This window comes from Chenopodium quinoa, unplaced genomic scaffold (assembly GCF_001683475.1).
Source record: "Chenopodium quinoa cultivar QQ74 unplaced genomic scaffold, ASM168347v1, whole genome shotgun sequence".
NCBI lineage: Eukaryota > Viridiplantae > Streptophyta > Magnoliopsida > Caryophyllales > Amaranthaceae > Chenopodium > Chenopodium quinoa.
The window spans coordinates 2,417,235-2,428,577 of NW_018744537.1; the positions used below are offsets into that span (position 1 = coordinate 2,417,235).

Consider the following 11,343-nt stretch of genomic DNA (forward strand, 5'->3'; position numbering starts at 1 on the left):
AGAGCTAATATCATGTTGGATACACCACCTAATTGCAACAAGGCAGGCTAAAGCTTCAGCAATCTAGGCTGGATTACTCTGACTTAGATGCCTTTTCCCCTGCTAAAGAAAAGTGGAAGGAAAATGAATAAGTTCAGTTAATTTTTTATAAAAAAATGCAACAAGACTTTTGGATAAGCTCCAAAAAATTTAAGAACAATTCAAAAGAATGATGAGTTGTTAATATGATTAGGTGGGTTGTTTTTCCGTATGACTTTTACCCAATAAAATTAAGATTTTTATATGTGCTCATGTTTAAGCTGACAAAATTAAGATTTAAAGGTGAAATAAAAAAGTGTGATAAAATAGTGTTTTGAATTTGAGACACTGTTTTAACAAAACTTATAATAAGGGTGACTTTTCTAGGTTGGAATTAGTATTTTTTTTTTTTTTTTTTTAACTAGTGAAAGTACTCCACTATGGAGCATGACAAATAGTTTTATCAAACCCTTAATGGTTAGCTAATTACCTAAGAAAAGATTAGTGCATTAACTAATCGTGGGAAAATTTGTCCATAGTACATATGAAACACATCTCTACGACAATGTTTTCTAAAATTTGTTGTACACTATATTGTTTTAAATATGTCGATTAATAATCAACAATTAAATGTTGTTGAATTAAAACTTGTTCTCTTCACTTGAAATAAGATGATCTAATTAGATTTTAATAAGTTCTAGTCCGTCTTTTTAGTATGAAATATGAGAATAACAAAATTATATTACATTAAAATGTAAAACAAAATAGGTACTCTGTAATAATATATGAATTAATATAAAAAAAAAAAAAAAAAAATTCCCCGTTTTAATCTTTGGACACCCTAAATCCGAAGAAATAACACAAGAACTCATAAAAATCCCAAATGAATTTATGGCCCCCACTTTCAACTAGTGTTGACGATCACACAGCTTCTCAGTTAATTCGTAAGTTCATCTAATTCTTCAATTACAATGCTTCGATTTCTTGTCTTTAAATTTTATGGAAATCAATTTGTTATATTCTGGAATTTTGAATGTTTTTATTTAATATTTTTATAGTGCGATGTACTGATATTGTTCATCTAGTTGCATACTGATTGCCAATACTATTATCTGACGAATTTGAAGAATTCAATTGTTAGTTTTGATTTTGCCCTAAAATTTCACAATTTTGAATGATGATAATCTGTATATTGGGTGCTTATTGTTTTAAATTTTATTGATGAATTATTAATAACTTTAGCATTTGTATGATTCCCGCATTGTTGAAATGCAACCATTTTTGTGCAATTTATGCAGAGTGTTCAAAGGTTTTGCTGGGATTTTAGCTTAGGTAGTTAGCATTTTAGTAAAGACCTCTTTGTTTATCTATATATGATGCTATTTCAAATGCCACAGTTGGTTGAACTCCCTTTATAGAAGTATGTATGCCCAGCTCTTGGAACCCGGAGATCGAATGTGTGATTTGTTGTTCTTAAATGTGGGATTGGAAGTGAGTTTTCGTGTGGTCGAGCTGATTTTCAGATTTTAGCTGTAAAAGAATCAAGTTGGCCTATATTGGGATTCTATTGAGTGTGGTTTTGAATGAAGCTTGACCGATCCAAATGTTAGCAACTAGCCATAAGGGTTTGAATCCCATTGTACTTGAATTGTTTATTATAGCTTTGTTTGGGTAGCTATTGCCTAAGGTGACCCGTGACCAGCAACCAAGGTATAAATCTTTGGGTTTTCTTTTATTTCCCTTTTTTTTGGGGGTGTGGGGTGTGCGGACTAAAGAGTGAACTAATGGGGTTTGATTAAGTCGAAGTTTTTTTTGAGGAGGGAGCGTTTATTGTTCCAGCTAAACCCATAAATAAATTTGGTCTTTAGGATAAATCAAACTTTATACAAGGGATTCTGATAGAGATATATTGCTTTCATAGAAAGTTTTTTCTAGGTAAGAATGCCACTGTGGATGTCAAGCTTCTTGAAGGTAATTAGGAAAAGCTTTGAGCTTGACATTTATTTTCCTTTTAAGCATTTGGGCATTTAGTTGTTGCTGTCACATTTACTCAAATCAGCTTGAACTATTTATGCTAACATTGCATACAAGTGCAAGTAAATATAAATATCAAGCCAGTAGGGAACTCTCGAGCTGTATCAACATTTTTGACATGTTTGATCTCATTCCAATATCACAAGAAGTAAAAAGGAATACTGGGCTTTTAAGTTCCTTTCTCTATGACCAAACAGATTTTGTGCTTACTGCTTCAGATTATATGTTTATGCTGTTCATATTCAATTTTCACTCGTGTTGGTTTTCTAATGTTCTTATCATGTGTGATCTCCAGGGCCTTGATCTCTTACCCTTTTGACTCCCTTTCTTACACAAGATGGAAGAAGATTCAGGTACTATTGGTTTAGTACAAGATGTTGATGTCAGTATAACTCTGGAGAGTGAGGGTAACAGGGTTGAACTAGATTTCCAAAACATAGTAGCTGATGGAAGGAAAGAATTTGTTGCTCCTGCTGTTGGAATGGAATTTGAGTCATATGATGATGCATACAACTATTATAACTGTTATGCCAAGGAAGTGGGCTTTCGTGTCAGAGTGAAAAATTCCTGGTTTAAACGGAATAGTAAGGAGAAATATGGTGCTGTACTTTGTTGCAGTAGCCAAGGTTTCAAAAGAATCAAAGACGTGAACCGTTTGAGGAAGGAGACCCGTACTGGGTGTCCAGCAATGATCAGAATGAGACTAGTGGACTCAAGAAGATGGAGGATTCTCGAAGTCACACTTGAACACAACCATTTATTGGGACCAAGAATGTACAAGACTATAAAGACAGTTGAGGCTGATTCGAAGAGGAAGTCTCTCTTTAATTCTAATGCAGAGGGACAAACAATTAAGCTATACAAGGCAGTTGTCATAGATAGTAGTGATACTGGATATCTGAAGACCAGTGCGAAAGAAACCCAGAGTTTCTCTGATCATCATAATCAGCTGCACCTCAAGAAAGGCGATGCACAGGCCATTTATAATTACCTCTGTCGTATGCAATTGACTAATCCAAACTTCTTTTACCTGATGGATTTCAATGATGAAGGGTGTATCAAACATGTCTTCTGGATAGATGCTAGGTCTAGGGCTGCATGTGGTTACTTTGGTGATGTCATATTCTTGGATAACTGTTACTTAGCAAACAAATATGAAATTCCCTTGGTGGTGTTTGTTGGAGTAAATCATCATGGCCAAACTGTGTTACTGGGTTGTGGTCTGCTTGCTGGAGAGACAACAGAGTCATACACCTGGTTACTAAAAACATGGCTCAAATGTATGTCTGGTCACTCCCCGCAAACCATAATTACAGATAGATCTCAGACTTTGCAGAGTGCAATTAGTGAGGTGTTCCCTAGATCGCTTCATCGTTATGGCATTTCACTAATAATGAGAAAAGTACCTGAAAAATTGGGAGGATTGTGTAACTATGATGCAATAAGGAAAGCATTTGCTAAAGCAGTCTATGAAACATTGAAGGTGGGTGAATTTGAGGCTGCTTGGGGACTTATGGTTCAGCAACATGGAATTGCTAATCATGAGTGGCTGCGATCTTTGTATGAAGATCGTGTCCGATGGGCACCAGTCTACTTGAAAGATACCTTCTTTGCTGGTATGTCAACAGCACGGCCTGCTGATATTCTGCATCCATTTTTTGAGAAGTATGTACATAAACAAACACCCCTTAAAGAATTTTTTGACAAGTATGAGTTAGCGTTACATAAGAAGCACAAGGAAGAAACTCTTTCTGACATTGAGTCGAGAAGCTCAAGCTCTCTGTTGAAAACAAGATGCTCTTTCGAACAGCAACTTTCTAAGGTCTATACAAAAGAAATATTTCAAAAATTCCAGCTTGAGGTGGAGGAGATGTATTCCTGTTTTAGCACAACACAGCTCCATGTTGACGGACCGTACATAATATTCTTGGTGAAAGAACGTCTTCTTGGTGAGGGCAACAGGAGAGAGATTCGAGATTATGAAGTTTATTACAATAGAGGATCAGCAGAAGTTCGATGTATCTGCAGCTGCTTTAACTTTAATGGTTACCTCTGTCGACATGCATTATGTGTCCTTAATTTTAATGGGGTAGAGGAGATACCAGCAAAATATATATTGTCAAGATGGAAAAAGGAGTATAAACGCTTGTATGTCATAGATCATGCTAACAACACTATAGATATCAATGATCGGATTCAACGGTTTAATCAGTTATATAGAAGTGCATTACGAGTTGTAGAGGAAGGGGTTATCTCTTTAGATCATTACAGTAGTGCTTCACAAGCCTTTGAGGAGTCATTGAATAGAGTCCATAATGTAGAGGAGAAACAAGAGTAGCATATGTTGTAGCTAAAGAATAATTTGTTGATAATTGTTGGTGCTGCTTGGAAATTTGTGTGCAGAAATATATTCTTTCTTCCTCCAGTGGATCTTTGTTCCAAGCAAATGCGTCTTTTCTACATTTCAGCAGGAAGCAAGCTAAAGATCTGCAGGAAATGTGTCAGGGTATGACTTTGCCTGACATCATGCTTATTTACATGGTAATATACTAGTATTTATGTCTATTTAGGAAGATTAGAAATGATTGATGTCCTTTCAACTTTAACACAGAATAAATTGAAATGATTTTGGGGTAATTCTCATGTGATTATTAATTTTTTTGACAGCAGGAGTAGATCTTGGTCTTCTACTTATCAATTCATCATCCTCATCTTCAATCCTGTGAGTATCTGAGTTTTTCATGTTAATGCAAGATAAGCTTTAATGCTTAATCTTTGAGGTGAAGGTTTTTGAACTTTTTCGATGGTTTGATCTTCCAACTAGCTTTTTTTTTTTTACTACTTCCATATCTTAAATTTAAGGACTGAAATCAGATGTATCATGTATGTCTATAATGACCTATCTTCATACTCCTATATAGTATTTAGATTTGAGAAAGTAGTTGCAAGTGTTCAGAACATGGTAATTTGACTACAATAACCATAATACCATATCATGATGGTTTATCCTATCTGAAACTCCTGTATGTTGTGATACATCAAAGCATACTGTTGCATTATGCTTACAATCTAGACAAATTCTTGCAGTTCTGGTAATTATAATAATATCTCGGTCAAATCTGTTTGTTTCAATAGCTTTTCTACTTTTTTTAAACTGGCAAACTTGCATTAACTGCTGTTTACTGCTCTGCTAGATGGATATGGTATCCCCCCTTAACAGTACTGAATGTACTGGAGATGATATATCGATGAAGCTGAAGAGTTTAAGGTTTAAGGAGAATATAGAGTGACATAAGTTATTGGACAAAATGATAATGCTGAGGAATGAAATCTAAAGCAAGGTTGCAAGCATTAATAGCCTAATTAGCCAATATACTTATAGTTGATGATCGTTTTCTGGAAAACAGGAATCTGCAAATTGTGCAAGAAGGTAAAAGAACTCATGATTGTTACAAGGTTGCATTTGCAATCCACTTGGGGTATTTTTTTTTTTAAAAAAAATGTATTAGATATGAATGAAAAATTCTACTCTGAAGGTTGTAAATTCTACAGTAACATTGCACAGAATATTTGATACTTTACCATAATGTTCTTCAATACATATTCGTCTGCTAAGTTGCTGATTGGGACGTTTGCAAAGTTACAAATAATACCATAAATATTGTAATGGTACCATAACTGTCAACAATTTTTTTCTTTTTTTGGAAAAAATTGAGGCTACCAGACCCGATTATGAACCTTCTCCGAAAGGTCTCAACTATTAATTAATTTAAAGGGCGGAGTGGTGAGACTAGCTGGTAAAAAGAAAAAGGTCTAAAATGAAAAGGGAAATTAAATTACTTGTCATATACAGAGTATTAAATATTTAATTTTATTCTAGGTATTTTTTCTCTAAACTTTGAAGTGTTTAGCCAATCCTTATCTAATTTCATAGAAGACAAAGCAAACATAGATCCATTTTGAGATAGTGTTTACAGAGTATAATACAATTGCACAACAAGAAATTAATTGAGAAAAGGAAATTTTATTAGAAACCACTTTTTAAGAATAATTTTTTGTGACTAGCAACCATGTAAAAAAATGTTGTAATTACCTACTTTTTAGTAAAGTTATGTTCCGTGAAAAATCACCTTATAAGAAATGTTGTAATTAATCATCTTTAAAAATAAATGTTATAAGACTTATAACTAACACCTGCAACCTGAAAACGGATATTGACTTGAAATTAAGGCATTGACCAGCCACGTAATCACGTGACCTTAAATGTACCCCCCTAAATTTTCCTTTCTCTTTCCCCTTTCTAATTTCCCTCAACTTTTCCCATTTCCTCTTCTCTATTCTCTGCCCTCTCTTTGCATTAATCTTCTGTAGAAATCCCTTTTGCTTATTTGTGCCTTATGGGCCAACTTGTTAGGCATATTTGTCACAAACTAAAATGCAGTAAAAAAAAAAAGAAAAATAACAATATGGTTCAACGGGACACTAGATTGCCTGAAATTCTTATTCTCTGGATTTCTAAAAAATTGAGCTTTACATCATAAAACTAAACAAATTATCCATAAAAGTACTAATGCTAATTAAACGAAAGAATTATGCAAGATACACAGAATTACTTGCTCTAAAAAGTATTATATTACTCCTACTATCTTCAAAATTGGGGTAAAATTAGTGATCAGCGGCGAAGCCCCACACCTAGTTGCAACCAAAAGCTCTTAAAACACCTCTGAAGTTGCAAACAGCCCTAAATATAGAACGCCATTGAATGACTTATTTGGTTTCCATCTTTATACACATTGTGGATACATCTAATATGGATAAACTCTGCTGTGTTCCAAACTGCAACCAGTTGTTTGCACAAACAAGGGCCTCTAATGTAACTGGCTTTAGAGAACTTCTGTGACTATCCAACTTCTTGCTTAGAGTATCAAAAACAGAATCCCCAGATATTGTAGCAAAGGGTATTGACAATATATCAGCAGCCATCTTGGAGAGAGTTGGATATTTAATTCGGTGCAACTTCCACCATTCAAGAACGTCAAACTCTTGAGACCCTCTTGGCAATAGTGGCTCGTCTAGATATTGATCTAGTTCTGATTTTGTCTGATGATTGCTTGAAATCTCTGATATATACACATCAAAATCTGATAGCCCGTCAGGCAGAGGCAATGAATCTTCATCTTGATGGGCCTCTGCTTTAATGAATCCTTCATACCTTTGGTCTACAAAAATTGATGGCAAGGGTAAGGTCTGTGCAACATATTCAAAGTACAACTCATGTAAACCATCATCGACAGCCCTAAACCACAATTCACCTTCTTCCCCGAAAACCTTGGCAAAGCTGAACTCCACAAGCTTCAACTTATATCTAGGGTCCATAGCTACAGCCATAGCTAAGACCACACAACAATCCCTCCAATATCTGTCAAACTTTTCATACAAAGGTCTGACAAAGTTGCTGACATAGTTATCCTCACTCAATGCCCCATGAGCCAGCTCCATCTGAATTTTACAAACTTCATGGAAAAATGCACTGGCAGTAGGATAGGATTTGGTTGTAAGTATGTCAGCGGCATCAAAGAAAAGTTTCATATAGACACAAAGAACTTCTATACACTTCCAATCATCCATTGAAGGAGCTAGCTCGTAATTAGGATCAGAAGCATCTAGACAAGAAAAAACTTCCTTCAACTCACATGCTATTGAGAGCATATGGTAAGTTGAATTCCACATCCGTTGATTATCAATGACTAAACTCTCTGTGTAGGGAATTTGAAGTTGTTGTCTGAGCTTATTGAACATATCTTCACGAGATTCTGAAACTTTTACATACCTCACACTGTCGCGAACCTTGGCAACAGCTTCTCTCGTTGCCCCTATAGCTGCTAGTGCCATACGACTCATGACACGGGCATAGCAATTCGCAAGTAAATATTGACCATTTAACATGTGAGAATTCTTTATAGAAAGCAGGCCCCTAAGGTTACCGACAACAGCTTCATTAGCAAAAGACTGATCAACAGCAAGTGCAAACAACTTGCTTCCCAAACCCCACTCAGACAGACATGAAACAACAGCATGATTAAAAGCAACCTGTGAATCTGGAAATGGCACACGGACAAATTTAAGGACCCGAGAGTTTAATCTCCAATCAGCATCAATGAAGTGCCCTGTCAGAATAGCATAACCCAAAGTTTGGTCTGATGTCCAAAGATCCATAGTCAAGCTGACACGCCCAGGGATTTCGGCAAGAGTATCAGCAAGTGACTTCTTCTCTCTCGTATAAATAGCCACAATCTCACTGTAAACAGAGTCAAAACTTACCATAGAAAAGTGAGGTTGAAGAATCTTAGCAAAGTCAACGAAACCAGGATGTTCTACCATGTTGGTTGGGTAATCATGAAGTATGATCATTCTAGCTATCTCATTAATGCAGCGTTCTTGGTCTAATGCAATGGTTACTGAACCAGGGGATGCTCTGCAGCGCTTTCTCGGAGGAGCAGTGATAGTGCCATTTTGGGAACGAGGTGTGTAGGTAGTAAGTTGATTCTTTTCCTGTTTAGAACGGTTTGCAGGACAGATACCTAAGGATATGTGTCGCTTGAGGTGGCTGGTGCCTGCTTGCTTTTTTCCAGTAATGTAAGCAAATGACTTGTTGCACTGTTTACAACAAGCCCTGGTACAACCAGGGCTAACATTTTCAGTAGTGAAGTATTCCCAAACTATAGACTTCTTTCTCCTGCGTTTATTTGGCTGCACTTCAGGAGTCACTACATCATTATCATTTGTTGCAGCGAGGCCATCACCATTCATAATGCCATTACCATTGACATTCAAGGATCCATTTTCAATCATACCATTCATCTGCAGTCTGCACACATTCAAGCAACTTGTCCCATCAAACACTCGATTGAATCAACTTTAAAGTCCCACAGAAATAAGAGGTGCCATAGGATTTTCAGTCTATATAAGGCCAAAAGTACGAAATTCTACAGACAAATATGTGGCGAACCGTATAAATCAATATTAATAATAAAAATAAATAAAAAAAAAAGACACCAAGTAATCACTGCTGTCAAAGTGTCAATAAAAAGAAGCCATTTATCAAATAATCCAGGATAATATGAAAAACTAAACAAAAATTGCAGGAAAATTTCAATCATGCTTCATTATCAATAAAGCATTACATCTCAAGACTATTTACCGTTCACAATCTAGACACGACGCGATAATAAAGATTATAAGTCCAACCCGTACAAAGTTGAAGTGGAACAAAATAAACCTTAAAACAAACACGTCCCATATAATACAATGAAACAACATACACTTAACTGAATTACACTAAAATATAAAAATTGAGGGCATTAATATAAATTGTACTTCGTAATAGATATTAACTTTGTCATCGAAACAATGAAACCCTATATAAAACACAACCCAATTCAACTAGCATTATCACTAAACTTTCCAACTTTCAGACCTTAACTTATCAACAAATTCAACAATGAAAATAAGGCAAAAACCACGCCGATAGAAAATTCAGTACCCAGTTGAAAATTAACAACTAAAATATACAATAAACCAACAAAATTATCATAACACTAACACAAAAACCCAGAAAAAGCAATCCCCATTTAAAAAAAATCCAAAATTTATAAAACCCCAGAAAGATTATCATACACTTAATAACAAAAACGAAAATAATAATAAGATTGTACAAGAATCAAACATGAAAAAAAAAAAAAAAAAAAAAAAAAAAAGAAAAAAAAAAGAAATTTAGGGGAAACTTACAGTGAAATCGAAGGGTTGTTCCGAGTTATATTAGGGTTTAAGGAGAAGTTGCAGAGGAGGGAAGAAGGGGTTTGAGAGGAAGGAGAAGTTAGTGGGCTTGAGCTTTGATAAACCCTAAATTGGACCTAGAGGCAAATTGGGGGTCCATTTTTATTCAGAGTATTTATAGAAATTTATAATATGCTTGAATTTTAGCCCACCTTATTGGCTATATCCTCACCGTTGATATTTTTGAGATCTCATTTTGCTACTCAGAGTGAGACCCACTTTCTATTAATATCTTTGTTTTAAAATAAGAATATTTTTTCTTTTGAAGGATAAATAAGAATAATTAAATATCTTGTAAAACTAAAAAAAAAAAAAAAAGTAGTCTAGAGTTTTTATTTAATGTAATTATGTGAAAGTGATAATAAAGTCATAAATTCTTTATTAAGGCGGACTTTCATTAATTAAGTTACTTTAAAACGGGTACTAAAAGTATATAAAGTTACCTATATACACTATGAAAGTTACCATTTTATTAACATAAATTTTACTCTTAAAAAATAATTATAATGTATTAGATAATTAGTTTAATCATATTAATTTTTATAACATGTATTCATTAGAAGATCACATTAAATTTATTACAAGTAAATTAAAAGTTACCCTTAAAATGGTTAAAGTTACCACAAAAATTGTAATAAGACAATAAGACGACCTTAGTATAAGTTAGGAGGAAGGACACCCTATCTTAATTTTAACATGCTCTCCGAATTTCAATTACACAAATTCTCCAAAAAATCGAGTGTACGTTAAAGTATTGTAAGACGGGTTAAAGTTATCTTCAAAGTACTTAAAGTTACCCTTTATACTAAAAAAAAGTTATTATTTTTCTAACAATAAATTTTATCTTACAAAAAAATAATAATTTATTAGGCCCTGTTCAGTTCAACTTAAAAAAAAAATAATATTCGGTGAAAATAATTTCAGTCCAGTAAAATTAATTTCAGTTCAGCAAAAATAAGTTTTGTTCAATAAAATTAATTTCACTTCAGTAAAATTAATTTTAGTTCAGCAAAAATCGGTAAGGTCCTGTTCGCTTCACCTTAAAAAAATAATAATAAGTAAAAATAATTTCATTTCAGTAAAAATCAGTTTTAATCAGTAAAAATAATTTAAGTTCAGTAAAAATAAATTCAGTAAAAATAAGTTCAGTAAAAATAATTTCAGTTTAGTAAAAATAATTTCAGTTCAGCAAAAATAATTTCAGTTTAGAAAAATTATTTTCAGTTCAGCAAAGATAATTTCAGTTCAGTAAAAATAATTTCAGCAAAAATAATTTCAGCAAAATTAATTTAAGTTCATGTACATTGATGCTTTTTTTACTAGGATTTTTTTATGTAAATTATTTTTTCCATATATTGCAAAATATAGTCGTACAAGATTTTTTTTTTTTTTTTTTTATACTTCACATATTTTATTTATGCATCACTTTTGTCTACACTTTTATCACATATTATA

General features: G+C 33.7%; 2 protein-coding genes across 5 annotated transcripts; one reads left to right on the top strand and one right to left on the bottom strand.

The window, feature by feature from the left end:
• The first annotated feature begins 242 nt into the window (after positions 1-242).
• On the top strand, positions 243-5,633 carry LOC110698635 (protein FAR1-RELATED SEQUENCE 6-like). Of its 3 annotated transcripts, none has more exons than XM_021876110.1 (4): positions 243-962; positions 2,348-4,593; positions 4,720-4,774; positions 5,247-5,633. In XM_021876110.1, exon 2 carries the CDS (start codon positions 2,390-2,392, stop codon positions 4,388-4,390), a length of 2,001 nt encoding a protein of 666 aa, XP_021731802.1. In that variant the 5' UTR covers positions 243-962; positions 2,348-2,389; the 3' UTR covers positions 4,391-4,593; positions 4,720-4,774; positions 5,247-5,633. The 3 variants fall into 3 exon arrangements, with proteins under 3 accessions (XP_021731802.1, XP_021731803.1, XP_021731804.1); XM_021876111.1 differs by having other exon boundaries at positions 4,723-4,774; XM_021876112.1 differs by having other exon boundaries at positions 2,348-4,558; positions 4,723-4,774.
• Positions 5,634-6,519: 886 nt separating this feature from the next.
• LOC110698636 (zinc finger BED domain-containing protein DAYSLEEPER-like) lies at positions 6,520-10,051 on the bottom strand. Of its 2 annotated transcripts, none has more exons than XM_021876114.1 (2): positions 9,841-10,051; positions 6,520-8,913 (listed from the first exon to the last, which is right to left on the bottom strand). In XM_021876114.1, exon 2 carries the CDS (start codon positions 8,911-8,913, stop codon positions 6,820-6,822), a length of 2,094 nt encoding a protein of 697 aa, XP_021731806.1. In that variant the 5' UTR covers positions 9,841-10,051; the 3' UTR covers positions 6,520-6,819. The 2 variants fall into 2 exon arrangements, with proteins under 2 accessions (XP_021731806.1, XP_021731805.1); XM_021876113.1 differs by having other exon boundaries at positions 6,520-8,920; positions 9,841-10,050.
• Between the last annotated feature and the right edge of the window lie 1,292 nt (positions 10,052-11,343).